The 19,513-nt window shown below is 42.2% G+C and overlaps 1 protein-coding gene and 1 non-coding gene across 12 annotated transcripts in view; one reads left to right on the top strand and one right to left on the bottom strand.

The window, feature by feature from the left end:
• The window catches only part of GPATCH8 (G-patch domain containing 8), a 92,790-nt gene that overhangs the window by 13,348 nt on the left and 59,929 nt on the right, over positions 1–19,513 (bottom strand). For all 11 annotated transcript variants that reach the window (XM_055131793.1, XM_055131797.1, XM_055131796.1 and 8 more), the window contains one exon: positions 13,860–14,003. In XM_055131793.1, the coding sequence (XP_054987768.1) occupies positions 13,860–14,003 (144 nt within the window). The remainder of the gene's footprint in view (positions 1–13,859; positions 14,004–19,513) is intronic.
• LOC129403942 (small nucleolar RNA SNORA66) lies at positions 13,444–13,576 on the top strand. The gene has a single exon (XR_008629574.1). It is a non-coding gene; the product is annotated as a small nucleolar RNA SNORA66 (small nucleolar RNA).

Here is a 19,513-nt window from a genome sequence, read left to right as displayed (position 1 = left end):
CTTCCCCTTTTTGGGGTGGAACTTTGGCTTCTTCTTTTTAACTGAATCACGTGAGATACACAGTTATGAATCTGTTCATGATGGGCTATGGCTTATTTCTATAATCAAACCTCAAGAGCACAGAGCTATATTTAAATCTATAAAGTTGCCTGAAACATCATTGGTAAAAAATCTGGCTTAGAAAATGGATCTTCTCACACACACATTTACTTAAGATTTTCCTAGTTTATACTCTTATATACTAAGGGAAAATTGCTTTTCTTTCTTGATTTGGATTTTTAGGACGTACCTGGCAGTGTTCAGGGGTTATTCCTAGCTGTGCTCAGCACTCACTCCTGGCAGTGCCTGAGGACCCTGCGTAGTGCTGGGGACTGAAATGGGACTGGGTGCATGCAAGGCAAGTGCCTTAACCCTGTACTGTCTCTCTGATCCAGAAGTTCCATTTTTTAGAAAATTAAAGTCTAAGGGCTAGAGCAATAGCATAGCGGGTGGGGCGTTTGCCTTGTATGAGGCCGACTCAGGTTCGATTCCCAGCATCCCATATGGTCTCCTGAGCACTGACAGGGTTGATTCCTGAGTGTAGAGCCAGGAGTAACCCTTGTGCATCGCCAGGTGTGACCCAAGAAGCAAAAAAAAAAAAATAATAATAATAATAATAAAAAATCAAAGTCTAGGTCTTCCTTTTTTCCCCTTTTCAGTACACTCAGTGGTGCCTAGGGCTTATTTATTCCTGGCTCTGTGTTCAGGGGACCATATGTGTGCCAGAGATTGAACCTGGATCAGCTGTGTACAAGGCAAGCACCTAACCCACGATACTATTTCTCTGCCTCCAAGCCTAAACTATTATGCCCCTTGCTTGTGGTCAAATTGATTCAAATAGAAAAAAGTTACTGACCAGACCATCAATTTCATGTCCCAAAGTTAGTTTCTGAGGGAAGCTGAGCAATACTCGGGTGCTGCTGTGAGAGGGCTGGAGCGATAACACAGCGGTAGGGCGTTCGACTTTCACGCGGCCGACCCGTGTTTGAATCCTCCGCCCCTCTCGGAGAGCCCGGCAAGCTACTGAGAGTATGAAGCCAGCATGGCAGAGTCTGGCAAGCTACCCGTGGCGTATTGGATATGCCAAAAACAGTAACAAATAAGTCTCACAATGAGAGACGTTACTGGTGCCCACTCGAACAAATCGATGAGCAACGGGATGACAGTGACAGTGACTGTGAGTTGCTCCACATGCAAACCATGAGCTTAAGCTCATACCTTGGCGGTATCTCTTTGGCTCAAAGAGAGAGAGAGAGAGAGAGAGAGAGAGAGAGAGAGAGAGAGAGAGAGAGAGAGAGACAAGGGGGGAGGGGAGGGGCTCACACATAGCTATGCTAAGGATTACTCCTGACTGTGTGCTCAAGGAATCATAAATCATGTGGTCCCAGGTCATCTGCTTGCAAGGCAAGCTCCTAACCCCCTGTCCTGTTTCTGCCCCTCTAAAAAGTAATTTTAATAAAGGCCTTGGGGCTGTGGGGTGCATGCTTTCAGGCAAGAGGCCCAGAGCTCAGTCTCGGTACCACACGGCATGGCCCTGCCCCAGCACCGCAGGCTTGAAGAGCACAGTGTCACTGGGCTACCACGGAACTGTCAAGTCTGCAGCAAAGACCCGGCACCGCTGGGAGTAGGCATGCAGCCGATCCAGGTTTGGTCACTGGCACCACATATGGCCCTATGAACCCACCAAGAGTGATCCCGGTGTGCTTCTGCCTACACCACTACGTTCCCCTCGCCCCCCAAGGAGGTTAAGGCTTTATTTTCAGTCAGATTTTTAAAAAAAAAATAGATTATGATATGGGCTGGAGCTATAGCACAGCGGTAGGGCATTCGCCTTGCATGCAGCCAACCCATGTTTGATTCCTTCGGCCCTCTCGGAGAGCCCGGCAAACTACCGAGAGTTTTCCGCCCGCACGGCAGAGCCTGGCAAGCTACCCGTGGTGTATTCAATATGCCAAAAACAGTAACAACAAGTCTCACGATGAGATGTTACTGGTGCCCGCTTGAGCAAATCGATGAGCAACGAGATGAGTGACAGATTATGATATACAAAAAACTACCAAGCCACTTAAATGCTTAAGAAAAATACAACTTCAGATAATTTCCTCGAGGTGAGACGAGAGAAACAACCTACCTGGCTGTAGTATAAGAGAAGAAACAGAGATCATGTAAGGAGACAAAAAAAAAAAAATTACGAATCTATCATGAATTCAAAAACTCTTTTTCAAAGGTTGAGCAAATTCAGTGAACACAGAACTTCAAGTTAGACTCCAACACGGGATGCAGTGTATGTGGTGTTAGTAAATCATTTAAGCTGATGTCAAGAAGACCACGTCTTTATTCTCTAAAAAGTGTTAATACATTTACTAATTTTCTGAATGACTAATTTTTAAGTTAAGACACACAACACAACACATTTTTAGCTGGAAAACATCTGATTCAAGGAAAAGGAAAATGAATTCTTAAAAAAAAAAACAAAACACTTTTTTTGGGGAGCAACACCTGGCAGTACTTGGGCTTACTCCTGGCTCTGCACTCAGGGATCACTCCTGTCTCAGTCTTACAAAATAACATTAGTGTGCTTCTCTCTTTCCGAAATGAAGTGATCATGCTCTAGCTATTTGCTGCTTCTGGATGAGACCATTCCAGACATCATCATGGGTAAGGGAGGAAAAATATTGTATCGGAGAGAAAGCCTCAGGATTAAACTACCCAGGGAAAGAAGATTAGAGGTGAATGGGTTAAGGACATCCAAGTGACTGGATATTAGACGTTTAGCACCTGCCTTGATAAGTGATAAAAATATATCTTATTCAGTAAAAGTAGACCATAGATTTTCTTTGTTTGGGGGCTATACCTGGTGATGCTCAGGGTTTACTCCTGGCTCTTTACTTGAGAATTACTCCTGGCAGTGCCTGGAGGACCATACCAGATGTCTGGAATTGAACCTGGGTCAGCTGCATGCCAGGCAAGTGCAGGCCTCTATCAGTAAGTCATTTGTTGTTCTTGTGTTTTTTTGAGCCACACCCTACTATGCTCAGGGGTCACTCCTGGCTCTGCACTCAGGAATCACACCTGGAGGTGCCTGTGGCACCGTATGGGATGCTGGGAATCGAAACTGGACTGGCTGCGTGCAAGGCAAGGGCCTTACCTGCTGTACTATTTCTCCGGCCACAGCAAGACATTTCTTTCTTGGGGGCTGGATCGATAGCACAGCGGGTAGGGCGTTTGCCTTGCACGCAGCCGACCCGGGTTGTTCGATTCCCAGCATCCCATATGGTCCCCTGAGCACTGCCAGGAGTAATTCCTGAGTGGAGAGCCAGGAGTAACCCCTGTGCATCGCCGGGTGTGACCCAAAAAGAAAAAAAAAAAAGACATTTCCTTCCCTTTTTTTAGTATTCAAATTTCTTGCTTATTTTTTCAATAAGTCATTTCTTAATAGTATCAAATATACAACTGAATAGACGTATCATACTTCAGTTATCCAATCAACAGACTGGAATTTGGGCTGTTTCCACTTTTATTATGAATAATGCTATGAATAATCTTTTAAAATTTGTTTTTGGGTCACACCTAGCAGTGCTTGCATGGTTGTGGGGATTGTATCCGAGTCAGCTGGTGCAAGGCAAGTGCCTTATCTGCTGGACTATCTCTCCTGCCTCTATGATTAATCTTGTATAATTTTTGGTGGACACATATTTTCATCTTTTGGAATGAAACTGGCCACATAGTAAATCTACAATTCACATTCTGAGGAACAACCAGCTCCCTTTTCCAGACAGGCTCTACCATTTTATAACTCCCTTAGTTAATGCAGGATAATCCCAATTTCCCATATTCTCTCCAATATTTGCTACTGTTTTCACTATTTTAGCCACCTTACAGGATGTGAAATGATATGCCACTGGTTTTGAGGATAGTAAGCTTTTTGTTTTTGTTTTAGGTCACACCCAGTGATATTCAGGGCTTACTCCTGGCTCCGCACTTTGAAATTACTCCAGGCAGTTCTGGGGGGAACCAGAAGGGGTGTTGGGGATCAAACCTGGGTTAAGCCACGCACAAGACAAACACCTTACCCATTGTACTACTGCTCTGACCGAGGATAATGAGTTTTTAAGTATATCTTCAAAGCCCCCAGATGGTATCTGTAGGCAAGATTTGCTTGCTATATAAATATGTAGCACTGTCGTCCCATTGTTCATTGATTTGCTTGAGCGAGCACCAGTAACGTCTCCATTGTGAGACTTGTTGTTACTGTTTTTGGCATATCGAACACACCACGGGTAGCTTGCCAGGCTCTGCCATGCGGGCAGGATACTCTCGGTAGCTTGCCGGGCTCTCCAAGAGGAATGGAGGAATCGAACCTGGGTCAGCCACGTGCAAGGCAAACGCCCTACCTGTTGTGCTATCGCTCCAGTCTGCTCAATATGAAGAAGCATAATTCATAACAGATGCTTAGGACATGCAAAGGAACCAGGAACATGCCGGTTCGAACAAAACTTGCAGTACTGTCACTCACCAACGTATCATTATTCCTTAGGTTGCTCTGTCTTTTCAAACTACAGTAAATCACAGCAGCTACATTATAGAATCTCTACCACAGAGCATTTCTGTGCCGAATGTATAGAAGCAGAAAACAAGCTGAAAACTGTAGAACATAAATAAGGTAAAAATACTTCTCTTTATACTGGGGCAGTGTATAAAATCAACAAAAGAGTTAGAAATACAGGGGCTGGAGAGAGAGTAAAGTGCTAGGGTGGTACCTTGCATGGGGTGACACAGGTTTAATCCCCGGCATCCCATATGGCCCCCCTGAGCACTGTCAGGAGAGATCCATGAGTGTGCAGTCAGGAGTAACTAACCCCTGCTGAGGATCGCTGAGCGCTGCCCAAAAAACTAAGAAAAAAGAGAAATGAAAGAGAATGAAGGGTTTTAAAGCAATGCTAGTTCTCAAGGGATCTGTTAAAGGTCACCACTTCTCACTAAAGCAGAAGGCTACGTTAAGCAGATGTAGATTTTTCCTTTTCTTTTTTTGTGAACATAGTTTTTATGGAATAAAACTTGCTTAGAGGGGCTGGAGCGATAGCACAGCGGGTAGGGCGTTTGCCTTGCACGCGGCCAACCCTGGTTCGAATCCCAGCATCCCATATGGTCCCCTGAGCACCACCAGGAGTAATTCCTGAGTGCACAGCCAGGAGTAACCCCTGTGCATCGCCAGGTGTGACCCAAAAAGCTAAAAACAAAAACAAACAAACAAAAAAAACCAACTTGCTTAGAAAGATGCAGAAGATAAAGAAAAAAAATCCTATGTTCTAAATAACATACTCGAACTCTTCAGAGTGAAAAATGCAAGTTCTTAAAGAAGCAGAGACAAGCAAGCAGGATCCGTGTTTGAGGGAGAACATGGGCCTGAAGAGCAAGGCAAAGATTTTTCTAAGGTTAACTAAGTTATGAAAGCTGGATACAAGAGTAGAAGTGGTGAGTATAGAGACCATCTAAATATTCTGAACAATCTTTTTTTCTCTTTTTGTTTTTTAGGCCATACCTGAACTATTGCTCCAGCCCCCGAATAGCCATATTAAGCAAAAATGTCCCCCAGAAACAGGGGTTCCTTTTCACAGTGGTATCTCTGAATATAAATATTTCCCTTACCATAGTGTAGGGCATTTGTCCCGAGTATATCAGACCTGGGCTCAATCTTTGTCACCCCATATGGTCTCCCAAACTCTGCCAGGGTTAATCCCTCCAAAAATAAAACAAAAAATCCCCTCTCAGGGCCGGAGCAATAGTACAGCGGGTAGGGCATTTGCTTTGCAAGCAGTTGACCCAGGTTAAATCCCCGGCAGCCCATATATGGTTCCCCAAGCACCACCAGGAGTAAGTCCTGAGTGCAGAGCCAGGAGTAACCCCTGAACATCACTGGGTGTAATCCAAAAAGAAAAAAAAAAAACCCTCTCTGCTAGAGATTACTAAAGCTAAAGTACGCTGAAGTCCGAGATGCATTATTTTTTTGGAGAGCCTCTTTACCAGTGTTCTAGGGGCTCAGAGGTTTCTTGTGAAACAGCCAACAGCACAGTCAGTCCAGGCCCGTGCTGTGTTTCCGGCTCCAAGCCAGGTAGGGGGCACTCAAGGCCCGCACCCCAACCCCTGAGCTCTCCTCTCTGCCCCTGAGGGGCTTCCTCACTCTATTGAACACTACACTCTTCTCTTTACAGCTGCTTTATTTCTCTTAAGGAATCATCTCTTTGAAAGGAAACTGCCATTTTATATTTACCAAGTTTGGGGATTCATAAGTAATCTATGATTTCCCAAGCCTACTTCACATCTGCACAATAATCAACTTATGGTTTTCTTTGGGTAAGCATCCTAAAAGCACACAAAATAAAGAATAACTATGGAGTGACCTCATTGGTATTTGATAGTGGTGATTTCACTTCTTAGAAAGGTTATACTTAGAACCTTCCAGATTCATATTCAGTTCTAGAATCATCTCTGAACCATGCCTACTTTCGCTTACATCTCCTGTACTGAAGAATGAAAAAGGACCCTAACTGGTTTTCTGTCAAAATCTGCAAAGGGTTTGCCAGATATTCCACCCCACTGGGTGCCAGCAGGGCTATACCTACCTGGTGATGCTTGGAAGCCACGTGACCAGTGCACGGTCCACTGTACACCAGGCAGATACTTCTGACTACTGCAGTTATCTCCCCAACTACACAGGCCTTGGTATTAAATGAGGCTCTAATTGTTTCCAAGAATATAAAAAATGGGGATAAGGGAAGCTCAAAAGGCTGGAATTCATGGCTGGCAAGCAGAGGCACCAGGTTCAATCCCGAGCATTGAACAGTCTCCTAAGTGCCACCAAAAGTGGCACTGGTGATCCCTGAGCACTGCTGGGTCAAGCCTGAGTCTTTAGGTCCATACTACTGGGTAGCTCTTAGGTCCATACTGCTGGGATCAGTATGGCAGTGAGTAACCCTGGTCCCCTGTAATTACAGGGGATTTCATACTGAACTATTTTAGAAAAAGAAAGAGGCAGGTTGAAACTATTCTTTCCTCTAATCAAGACAGAGATTAAAGAAGTTTCACAAAGCTGCTTTACAGCACCGGATTTTCCTAACTGGATTAGACTACCCTGATAATTCTGAAACTGCAAGAAGTTGGGCCCAATACTAAATGAATAATGAGGCTGTTAATCACTAAGCAACTTCTTCAGTGTCAATCAGAACCTGTGAGGATGTGTGTGTGTTTGTGGGGGAGCTCTAACTGGGTTACAAATGCAAATATTTAGTCAGGTTTGGAGATATACCAGAAAAGTGGGTATAAGGGACAATATGAAGCAGAGATCACAGCTGAGGAATATTTAGCTTTCTAAGGAGCTAAACTCTTTACGAAACTCGAAACTCTTCAGTTTTAGAGAATTATTAGGTTAAAATAAGAAGTCCAGTTTTCTCTCAGATATTTCAATTTTGCAAGCCTGACTGAGTTATGTTAAAATCTCCCCATTTAAAAAGAAACTGGGAAGGGCTGGAGCGATAGCACAGTGGGTAGGGCGTTTGCCTTGCACGTGGCCGACCTGGGTTCAGTTCCCAGCATCCCATATGGTCCCCTGAGCACCGCCAGGAGTAATTCCTGTGCCTGGCCGGGTGTGACCCAAAAAGAAAAAAAAAATATGCAAAAGAAAAAGAAATTGGGAAACAAGTGAAACTGAAGGGAGGAAAATACCATGAAGGTCAGACAAAATAAATCTGTGGGACTGTTCTTTTGTTTTTATGAGGACTGCACCCAGTGGTGCTCAGGGCGTACTTCTGGCAGGGCTTGAGGGACCATATAGTGTGCTGAGGACTGAACTTGGGTCAGCCATATGCAAGGCAAGCACCCTACCCACAGTACTATCTCTCCAGCCCCACAAATTGCCTTTTTTGTGGGCTTGGGCTGGGGGAGGGGCATAGTCTGGGCCATACCAAGTGGTACTCAGGGCCTACTTCTAACCCTATGCTCAGTGGACTATAAACAGTATCAGGGAAAGAAGCCCGGATCAGCTTCATGCAAGGCAAATACTATCTTTCGAACCACAATCTGTATAATCTATTTTACATACTACAGGTTAGTGAAGGATTCTTATTGCCATATATAAAATCGATTAGAAGAACCCAGAGTTGGCTGAGAAGATAGCATAGTGGGTAGACCAGGGCTCAATCCTTGGCACCCTATATGATTCCCCCAGCACTACCAGGATTTATCTATGAGTGCCAAGCCAGTAGTACTTCTGGAACACTGCCTGATGTGGTCCAAAAACCTAATCAAAAAAAAACCAAAACAAAAATTTGTCCCAAAAAAACCCCCAAAATCAAACCACCCAAAACACAAAAAAGAATCAATTTGAAGGCACCAAAAAAAAAAAAAAAGGCTAAAATAAGTGCACAAATTTATATGACTACAAATTTACCTCTGGGGAAAAGCATGTTCTTCTGAGTTTAAAATTTTAGATTCCCTGGAAAGCTAAAGAAAATTATTTCCAAGGTCATATCCACTAGCAGAAAAAATTTAGTAAGAGATACAAATTAAAAAGTTAATAATGGGAAAAAATTAAGTTTCAATTTTACCTTTAACTTATAACTAAAGCAACAAAAGAAGGTAGATACTAATGTTCACTGAGCACCCAGGCATATCAGAACTTACATAAAAGCAAATTATAGATTTGGTTACCTCTTGAGGAATGGCAAGGACTACCTTTGGAGATTTCAAAATGTACTGAAGTTACCATAAACTAGGGTTAATCTGCAGAAAGAGCCAAAATGTCTAATTAGCTTTTTCATTTTTGAAGATCAAACAGCGAGAGGCATGTAACACCTCCCTCCCAAAAAACCTATACAAAAAAAAAAAAAAAAAACAAAAAAGAACACAAATGAGGGTGAATATGTAATATGTATCTTCTCTTTGAGACATTACTTATTTTAATAAAGATAAGGGTATGTTTTGAATCCTGCCTATGCTCACCTATACTAATTTACCACTACATAATAAGTATTTCTTCTGGAAAATTTTAGTGGTGACAATCTGAAGATGCAAACTAGGACTTACTAATGCAGGATTGAATGTACTTACCTATTATCTCAGATTCATAATAATCCTATGTGCCTTCCTGGAAGACAAGACAGGGTGTCTCTTTATGATTTTAGAACATAAATTTGGAAGATGGAAGGTCCGATTGTATGATATGTTCATGTCCAGAGAGGGATGAAGAACAGGTTTCATCTCCACTGGGGAGTTATTTATCTGTGTTATATCAGGGTCAATTAAAGGTTCTTTAGAAGTTCTAAGTTCTCACCTGGCCCCAAATTAAAAAAAAAAAAAAAGAAAATCGAAGTTCTGGGGAAGTTGAACTATAAAGTATTTGTATTTAGTGCTAGCTATGTATTTTTATTTTGGGGGACCCACACCCAGCAATGCTCAGGGGTTACTCCTGGCTCTGCACACAGGAATTACTTAGCAGGGCTCGGGGTGACCAGATGGGATGCTGGGGATCCCAGGTTAGTTGTGTGCAAGGCAAGCACTTTGTACTACCACTGTGGTCCACTATGTGTTCTTTTATTTTCTAGAAGTATTCTGTCTCAAGATTCTATCACTTACTTTTGGACAGCCATGTAAGAGATATACATATAAGAGACAGCCTACAATCCAACCAAATAAAAGATACTCCACCAAAAAAAAGTGCCCTACTTCACTGTACTATCTCTTTCCAGCCCCAATCTCTTTTTTTTCTTAATACTGAAGATGTATTTTTGGAAGGAGAGGTGAGGGGTTACACCTAGCAGTACGCAGGGTTTACTCCTGGCTCAGTGTTTCACTCCTGTTGTGCACAGGGGACAGTATGAGATGCTGGGGATCGAACCCAGGTCTGCTGCATGCAAAGCAAACGCACCCACCCACTGTACTATCGCTCTGGCCCCTGAAAATGTATTTTGGATCAAGGTGAATAATACGATTATTCATCTATTAGCATCAGCAAGATATTTCTTTTCCCTTAATCAGGGATTATAGATATATATTCTTTCTTCCTTTAAAAAAAAAAACACAAAATGTGGGGGAGAAGGGGGTTCACACCTAGTGGTTCTTGGGGCTACTTCCAGCTCTGTCATCAGGGAGCTGTCCAGGCTATCGGCGATGGTATCCCATAAGCCCTTTAGCCATGTCTCCAGCCTACAGCTACGTTCCATGTTCAGGACAATGAGCTCTGTAAGAAATTCTTAATTTCTTGTCGGAAATCTAAAAAAGTAATAAACACCTGGGATCATCTGAATGAATACTTCATAAATGTTTATAATATAATCCGAACTTAAGTGTTAGCTAGTAAGCTGTACTAAACAGAAGTTAAATAATACCACAATGTTGTATGTAATAAAATTTTACAGTATTCTAATAGAACAGGGTCTCTCCACCTCAACATTATTGACATTTTCTGGGGGCTGGGGTGTGGGTGACACCTGGTAGTACTCAGGACCTACTGTGTCTCTGTGCTGAGGGGTCACTCCTGGTCTGCTCAGGGGACCATATGGAGTGCGGGGAATCAAATCTGGTCGGCTGCATTCAAGGCAAAAGCCCTACATGCTGTGCTATCTCTCTGGCCCCATTCTTGAGATTTTGGTTCAAAAATGCTATGCTACAAGGGCCTTTTCTGTGCTCTGAAGGACAGCAGCACTCACTATCCTTCTGGCTGTCATACTTAAAATGTTACTGCACATTGTCAAGTGTCCCCCGGAAGGGAAAATCTTTCCAGGTAGAAACCACTCACTACAACAGAGGAAAGTGGTGAGACTAAGTCACTTCCAACTGAGACTCAAGGGCACTGGGGAATAAATAGGTCCAACTTAAATGAATTACAGCTGTAACAACTGCCACACTCTAACACCGAGAACGCGAAAACTCTATTATCCATCACATTAATGCTGTCAATGTGGATCTCGGTTCTAGACTTCTGCCCAGATTTACTATCTAAATCTTTTCTACTTTGGGGTTAGCCTTTTCCTTTCAAAAGCTGGAAAGATATTACAGAGATATGAGGTCACAGTAGCATGAGGCTTAACCTAGTCTGATTCTCAACACCACACATGGTCCCCCAAATACCATCAGGGATCACTTCTGAACCCAGAACCAGGAACAGCCCCTGAACATCTCTGGGTACTACCCCAAATGCTCACTGAATTATATATTATTCAAGCTTGAGATACATTTTATATTTCTTTCTACTCAAAAAACAAGTTATCAAATAAAACGGTAACTTTTCTAAGTATTTTAAATAAATATATATGTATATATATATATGTATATATATATATATATTTTTTTTTTTTGCTTTTTTGGGTAACACCTAGCAATGCAGAGGGGTTGCTCCTGGCTCATGCACTCATGAATTACTCCTGGCAGTGTTCAGGAGACCATATGGGATGCTGGGAATCGAACCTGGGTTGGCTACATGCAAAGCAAACGCCCTACCCACTGCACTATTGCTCCAGCCCCAGTATTTTAAATAATCTAAGTATTAAAATTCTAAGTTTTTAGTGCTTGAAGTTTCTTAATGAGTCATTTGCCGCAGATGATTTTATTTTATTTTATGTTTGGTGGTGGTGGAGTCACACTTAGGGGCTACTTCTGGTTCTGTGTTTCAGGGCCACAGGACCATGCAGTGCTCATTTCCTACATACAAAGTAAATGCTTAAGCCCTATCAAAGAAAAAAAATCACCCCCAAGTCCATAGACAATTCTTTTTTGGTGGGTTGGGGTGCACGGCGGGGATCAACAGCTGGCAGTGTGGTCAGGGATCACTCCTGGTGAGCTCAGGGAACCGTATGTGGCACAAGGGACTGAATGTGGGTTGGCTGTGTGCAAGGAAAGAGCTCTCTGGCTTGCCACACGTAATTCTTTAAAAAAAAAAAATCTTAATATCCCCAAAAGGTGGGTATTTTTGGATGGTAAATGTTTTTGTTTAGCTTTATTAATTAATTCTGTAACAGAACTATGAAACTCTTAAGAGTGGAACGATCGAGACTGGAGAGAGAGCACGGCAGGTAAGGCATTTATTTGCTTTGCAGGTGGCAGCCAAGTTTGATTCCCCAGACCCCGTATGGTTCCCCAAGCCCCACTAGGAATGACCTGAGCACAGAGACAGGACTAAGCCCTGAGAACTGCTGTTTGTGGCCCAATCCAAAAAAATTAAATGAAACTAAAACAGTTGAGTAGGGGAAATTATTTTTTTAAAAAAGTGGAAAAATTATTAGATAAGCAGTATAATACAATAAACTTTTGTATTTTTCTTTCTTGACAAGTTACTCTTTGAAGGAGTAATTACCAATACATCTTCTTGTCCATATACTGTCTAATTTTTTTTCCAAATTAAATAGAGCTGACAGTATAAACAATATTCAAATAGATTTAGAAGGTTCTTTAAATATGTTTCTCATGTCTCTACATTTCTTTGCTTGCTTATTTCCACTCCTGAGAAGTCCATATTTCTCTTGAACATACCTCCTCTCCACTTAAATTTTTCTAAATAAGTTTCAATAAAAAGATCTTGCTTCACCAAAAATAAATAAACAAATAAATAAATTTTTAAAAAGCTATCTTGACCTCTAAATTGGTTAGGTGTGGTTAAATGTGGAAGAGATTATTACAAAAAGAATAACACCATAACCAGTTTACAAACAATCCTTGTTAGTAAAAGTAAAATTTAGTCAATACACGCCTTTTACCTGTGCTCTGAAATCTTAAGGCTTGCTGGGAAGATGAAGCAAAGATTAAAGAAACGTTGTCCCACAGATCCATCTCAAGTGAGCACTTCAGTAATGCCCATAAATCTTACAAATTTGACAAATAAAGCCATTGTCCCTCCCCGCCTGGGAAGATCTAGTAAATTCTGCTAAGTCATCCAAGAGCAAATGGCCTGAAATTCTTGGTGAGCAAAATCTGTTCTATAGATTTACAAACTAATTTTCTTCTAAAATCCTCCCTGGGGAATTGTTAAGGGCTTCAAAACAGCAGTAGCTACTTAGGTAAAAGCTTCTTTTCCAAACTAATGAAGAAAGGTAATTCAGTTTTGTTTTTTTTTTTTAAGGAAGCTCTTCAACATGCCGTACCAGAAGTTTTTGTTCAAGTTACAATCTCTTCTCATATTTTTCTTAAGATTTTCCTACCTTTCCAAGGTTTTGGAAATAATAGATAACAAAATGATTCAATGACAGAAAGCAGCCAATTAAGCAATAAATTATATAGACAAGATGAAATGTCCTCGGTGTGGAATACTATTTTGAAGTTCAGCATGTTAAGAAAGGGAGTAAAACAAACAACCTTCTAGTGAGCCTTAGTCAAACCACCAAATTAAATAGTAATTCAGAAATCTTTCAGCACGAGTCTCAAACTCTATCACTAACTGCAGTATGTCGCAGATGTGAGGGGAACCAGGTTTGTGCTAAAGTGACAGCAGTGATAGAAACAGACCAACTTCAGATCTTACTGAGGTAGCCTGTTCTACCCTAGCACAGAGTTAAAAGGGGAAAAAAAAACAAACAGGAAAAAATCATTCAAAGACAAAATTTTTAAGTTTTATTAAGTTCACGATTCTCCACTCACTCTACATCAAATCTTACAGGGAGAAGTCTTAGTCAGTACCTTTGGCACTGTAAATACCAACTCAGTCAGATGTTAGCAGATAAAGAAAGACAGGCAGGTATAAGAAACCACAGTCAAGTTTTTTGGGTACACTCACAAAACTTAACAGAAATAACAACAAGCAACTTGTTCTTTGTTAGCAAGTAGCTATTCCTCACCTGTTTGTGTGCATGATCATAGGAGTTGATATGGTTGTCAAATTCCTGATGTTTCTGATACTGTTTATCACACAGTTCACAGTAAAAGTTCGCTCTGAGGTCTTCTAATGCTTTGGCAATTGCCTTCTCCTTGTCAACATAATCCTGTGAGAAATACAAAATAGAAATTAGAGATGGGCTTGGTAGAACTTTTTAAAAAACAGACTCGGTAGAACTTTTTTTTTTGCTTTTTGGGTCACACCCGGCGATGCACAGGGGTCACTCCTGGCTCTGTACTCAGGAATTACCCCTGGCCATGCTCAGGGGACCATATGGGATGCTGGGATTTGAACCCGGGTCGGCCGCGTGCAAGGCAAACGCCCCACCCGCTGTGCTATCTCTCCAGCCCCTCGGTAGAACTTTATATGATTGTGCTAGTCATCAAATAAAAAGAAAATTCATAGTTAGAGTTTAATTTTTTTAGGTGATATAGATATCTCTGGTCAAAAAATAATGAACCAAACCCTAACCAATCAGGTACACAAAATACAATTTTTTTTTTTTGCTTTTTGGGTCACACCTGGCGATGCACAGGGGTTACTCCTGGCTCTGCACTCAGGAATTACCCCTGGCCGTGCTCAGGGGACCATATGGGATGCTGGGATTTGAACCCGGGTCGGCCGCGTGCAAGGCAAACGCCCTACCCGCTGTGCTATCTCTCCAGCCCCACAAAATACAATTATTAAAAAAAAAAAAGAGAGAGAGAGAGCAATCGAGTTTTACTTTTTTTCAAGGGCGGGAGGGAGTGGAGGTCCACATACAGTGCTACTCAGGATTACTCCTTGGCTTTGTGCTCAGCGATCACTCCTGGTGGTGTTCAGGGAACTATATTTGTGTCTGAGCTCGGCCACGTACAAAGTGAGCACCCTACCTAACTCTTGTGCTATCTATTGCTCTGGCCTTAAAACACAAATCAGGGAAGCTGGGGACACCCAGCAGTATTCAGGAGACCCAGAAGTCCCTCCTAGGAATTCTCAGGTCACTGGGTTGGCAGGTCAATGGAAGACCTGAGGATGAGTTATGCCAGGGACCACCTGAGTCATCCTGGGCCTACAGGGTCATAAGGGCCTGCAGGGCTGCACTTGGCAATGCATAGGGACCCATGCAGTACTGGGGATCGAATTGGGGTCACATGCAAAGCAAGTGCCTTCAGCCCCGTATACTATCTCTCCTACCCCAAACACATTTTTTTGTTAATTTTGTTTTGGGGCTAATTCTATTTAGTGCTTAATGAGCAGTTCCCAGTGTTGCTCAGGGAACATTTGCTGGGCATCCAAGGGCTGAAAAGCATGCTTTGCTTTCGGAAGCTCTGGTTCAATCCCTGGCATTGATTGCATAGTTCCTGAGCACCACTGGGACTGACCCTGTGGCCCTGAGCTAGGTACCCTCTGAGCAATACTGGTTGTCCCCACCCCCTAATGAAATAAAAAATGGGAGTTATGAAACTGAACAAACACAAAAATGCTATTTAAAACAAAAAAACCTAGTCACTGCAGATTCAAGTGAGACTTTCACAAAGGAAAAATTTAAATCCTAATAAAAATTGTAAAACATTCAATGGTTCAGAGGACGGGTTCAATAACTATAGAGAAATACATAATAGATTGACAAAAGTGCTCTAGAATTCAGAGCTGGAGATAGAACATGCAGAAGATCTGTTTCAAATGTCCTGCATCACATATGCCTCTCAAACACTGACCCAAAATTTCTAGAATTAAATGATAGCAATGGCTGTACTACAACGTGACATAGAGATGGAGGATATTTTTTATATAATGACTAAGAATTTTGCCAAACTGATAAATGATGACTCACAGACACGAGCTACAAAGTACACTACAGGGGCTGGAGAGATAGCACAGCGGGTAGGGCGTTAGCCTTGCATGCGGCCAACCCGGGTTCGATTCCCAGCATCCCATATGGTTCCCTGAGCACTGCCAGGAGTAATTCCTGATTGCAGAGCCAGGAGTGACTCCTGTGCATGGCTGGGTGTGACTAAAAATAAATAAATAAATAAATAAATAGATAGATAGATAAATTAAAAAGTACACTACAGAGGCTAAATAGAAATGTGCCTATATAAATTCTGCAAAAGACTGGAGATAATGAAATAAAGTTCTCTAGAAAATAATTAAAGATTTATGACAAGACTACCAGACTAAATCAATAGAAGATAAAATCTGGCTTCTCTCTTGAACACGCTGTCTCCATTTGCTTGTCTCTCCATTTCTTTGCTTGCTTACTTCCCTCGAGAGACACCTGCATTCTCTCAAACATGTACTTCTCCCTTTTTCTCTCCTCACATCTTTCTAATTACGTTTCAATTAAAACTACCCTGCTCTGTAGCACTGTTGTCCCGTTGTTCATCGATTTGCTTGAGCAGGCACCAGTAATGTCTCCATTGTGAGACTCGTTGTTACTGTTTTTGGCACATCGAATACGACACGGGGAGCCTGCCATGGGGGGATACTCTTGGAAGCTTGCAGGGCTCTCCAAGAGGGACGAAGGAATCGAACCTGGGTCAGTCGCATGCAAGGCAAACACCCTACCTGCTGTGTTATTGCTCCAGTCCACCCTGCTTCACCAAAAATAAAATTTAAAAATGGTAAAAAAACAGAATGTTAAGAGAAAATTAATTTCCCTCATATATATAATAAAATGTTTTTCAGAAAAAATGAAAAGGCATTTCCAGGTAAAGAGTTTACCACTTACAGATTTTCTAAAAGAGTATTTTGGGCTACACAGATAGTACAGAGGTTAAGGCTCTCGCCTTGCACAGAGCCAATCCTGGTTTGATCCCCTGGAAATATGTAAGGTCCCCAGAGAACTACTGGAGTGACCAAGGAGTGATCCCTAAGCACAGCCAACTGTGATCCCCCAAATCCTAAATAAATGAGAATCTTCCTAATGCAACATAAATGAAACCAAAGATTATATTGATTTTACTTGGTCTAATAGGAAGTGAGAAGAGGAAAGGATATTTTACATAGCGACAGATGACCTATGAAACTTTGGGTGGGGTTAGAGGGTGGGGGGGGTGGAGGTTTTGGCTACACTCAGCGATGCTCAGATATACTTCTGGCTCTGCACTCAGGAATTACTCCTGTGTTGCTTGGGGAACCAAGGATACACTTAATGTTTGATCTCTGACACAGAGCCAAGTCTGTGCCAGCATCACCATTAAAGAGGGTGACCTCCAGCAAGCATGTGCACATACCCTGCAACCAAATGTGTGACCCCAGGTATTGCAACAGCAGCAAAAAAGGGAGGGAGGGCGCAAAGTGATGAAATGACATATCTCAATTCATAAGATAGAACTGAAATGACAATGAAAAGAAAATTATAGTTTGCAATGATTGTTTTTTAAAAAGTGACAATGTGTTGACATTTAAGTATGTAACTTAAGAAATTAGAAAAAGGACCAGAGAGTTAGTACAGTGGGTAAGGCGCATGCCTTGCTGGAGGCTGACCCTGGGTTCAAACAGCATCCCATATGGTCCCCTGAGCACCGCCAGGGGTAATTCCTGAGTGAAGAGCCAGGAGTAACCCCTGTGCATCTCCGGGTGTGACCCAAAAACCAAAAAAAAAAAAAAAAAAAGAAATTAGAAAAAGGGACCCTCTGCGCCTAAAGACTTTGATTCCAGAGACCTTCTAACACATTTTGGCATCCAGTGCAGCTTCTTAGAGCAATGCACTGGGACTGTGAGCTGGGTTACAACTTCACGATGCCCGGGGATGGATCTTTCCTTTCCACCCTGTCTTTCTGCATGTAAAATGGCGGTGGCAGCAACTTCCACATGGCAGGAGCCACCTTCTAAGACTCCTAACCTAGAGGTATACAGTTTTTACACTTGGGGTTCCTAGGGAATCATGGGAAGTGGGTGTAACCAGCACGCCCTCGGCCCAGATAAATCTGGAGCTGCTGAGAGCAAAACAGACCCTCTGCGCCTAAAGACTTTGATTCCAGAGACCTTCTAACACATTTTGGCATCCAGCGCAACTTCTTACAGCAATGCACTGGGACTGTGAGATGGGCTATGCAATTTCTGGCAGAATTTTCCCTGGACTTTATACAGAATCCAAAACCGTGCGGATGCTGCTGCATCCGCACGACTTAACATCTCTTAATTGTCAGCAATGTGAAACGATTACTTTTTAGCAGGTCTGACTTGGGGGGGAAACTCCAAATAATAACAGTGAGTTTTTTGTTGAAATATTGAAGGTAATCAAAGTAGTAGCCATTTTTCTGGACTGTGAACTAAGCAACAGCCCCATGCTGGCCGAGAAGAGGAAATATCCCTCTTTCCCGGTTGTTTCCCATTTTCGGGAAGAAATGCGGCGTGGCGTCCACCACACTATGAGGCGCGGGAAGGGGGTGAGGGGGGAAAAAACAAAAAAGGAAAAGGATAAAGAGAAATAAAAAAGAGTTATGTACTTGGAGCAGTGGGTCTACATATCTCTTCATTCTTAGCAATGGAAAACTAATTATCAAATGCTTCCTTGGTAGTAGGGCTGTCTTTCTTGGGGGGAAACTCCAACAACAATAGTGAGTTTTGTGTTGAAATATGGAATGTAATCAAAGTAAAGAGAAAATGAAGTGAAATTCATCAGTTATGCAGTTGGGGGTGGGGAGGCGGGGGCGGGAGGTATACTGGGGTTTTTGGTGGTGGAATATGGGCACTGGTGAAGGGATGGGTGTTCGAATATTGTATAACTGAGACATAAGCCTGAGAACTTTGTACTTTCCACATGGTGATTCAATAAAAAATAAAATAAAATAAAATAAAATAAAATAAAAAAGAAACAAGAAATTAGAAAAAGGACCACAGAGTTAGTACAGTGGGTAAGGCACTTGCCTTGCTGGAGGCTGACCCTGGTTTCAAACAGTATTCCATATGGTCCTCTGAGCACAATAAAGAGTGATTCATAGGGACGGGAGTGAGTACTGCAGGTAGAGCATTTGTCTTGCAAGCGGCCAACCTGGGTTCAATTCCCGGGATCCCATATGGTCCCCCCAGGCACTGCCAGGAGTAATTCCTGAGTGCAGATCCAGGAGTAACCCCTGAGCAGCGCTGAGTGACCCAAAAAGCCCCCCCCCCTCCAAAAAAAAAAAAAGTGTGCATTCTCTCACTGATCTACATCCCCAGCCCGATTACTGTCTAATCTTTTTGTTTAGTTTTAAATCTGTTATCTGTGGCTAGAGCAATAGTGCAGCGGGCAGGGCGTTTGCCTTGCATGTGGCCAACCCAAGATCAATCCTGGGCATCCCATATGGTCCCCTGAGCACCTCCAGGAATAATTCTTGAGTGTAGAGCCAGGAGTAACCCAAGAGCATCATCAGGTACTCAAAAGCCAAAAAAAGAAAAAGATAATTTGTAGGTCTTTACCCTTTATTCTACACACACATTACATCTACTCATCTTTGTATGTTGGACATTACATCTACTCATCTTTGTATGCTGGATTTTTCATTCCAATGATAATTCCTGCTTAATCATGATTATGTTTTTACATTGCTTTTACATGCTTTGATTAGTTAACATTTTGTTAATGATATCTCCCGATTTTTTTGCATTTTAAGAGAGACTAATTTTCTTTTCTTTGTACCAGGGTGA

This window comes from Sorex araneus, chromosome 3 (genome assembly GCF_027595985.1).
Source record: "Sorex araneus isolate mSorAra2 chromosome 3, mSorAra2.pri, whole genome shotgun sequence".
NCBI lineage: Eukaryota > Metazoa > Chordata > Mammalia > Eulipotyphla > Soricidae > Sorex > Sorex araneus.
This window is presented reverse-complemented; position numbering and strand designations above follow the sequence as displayed.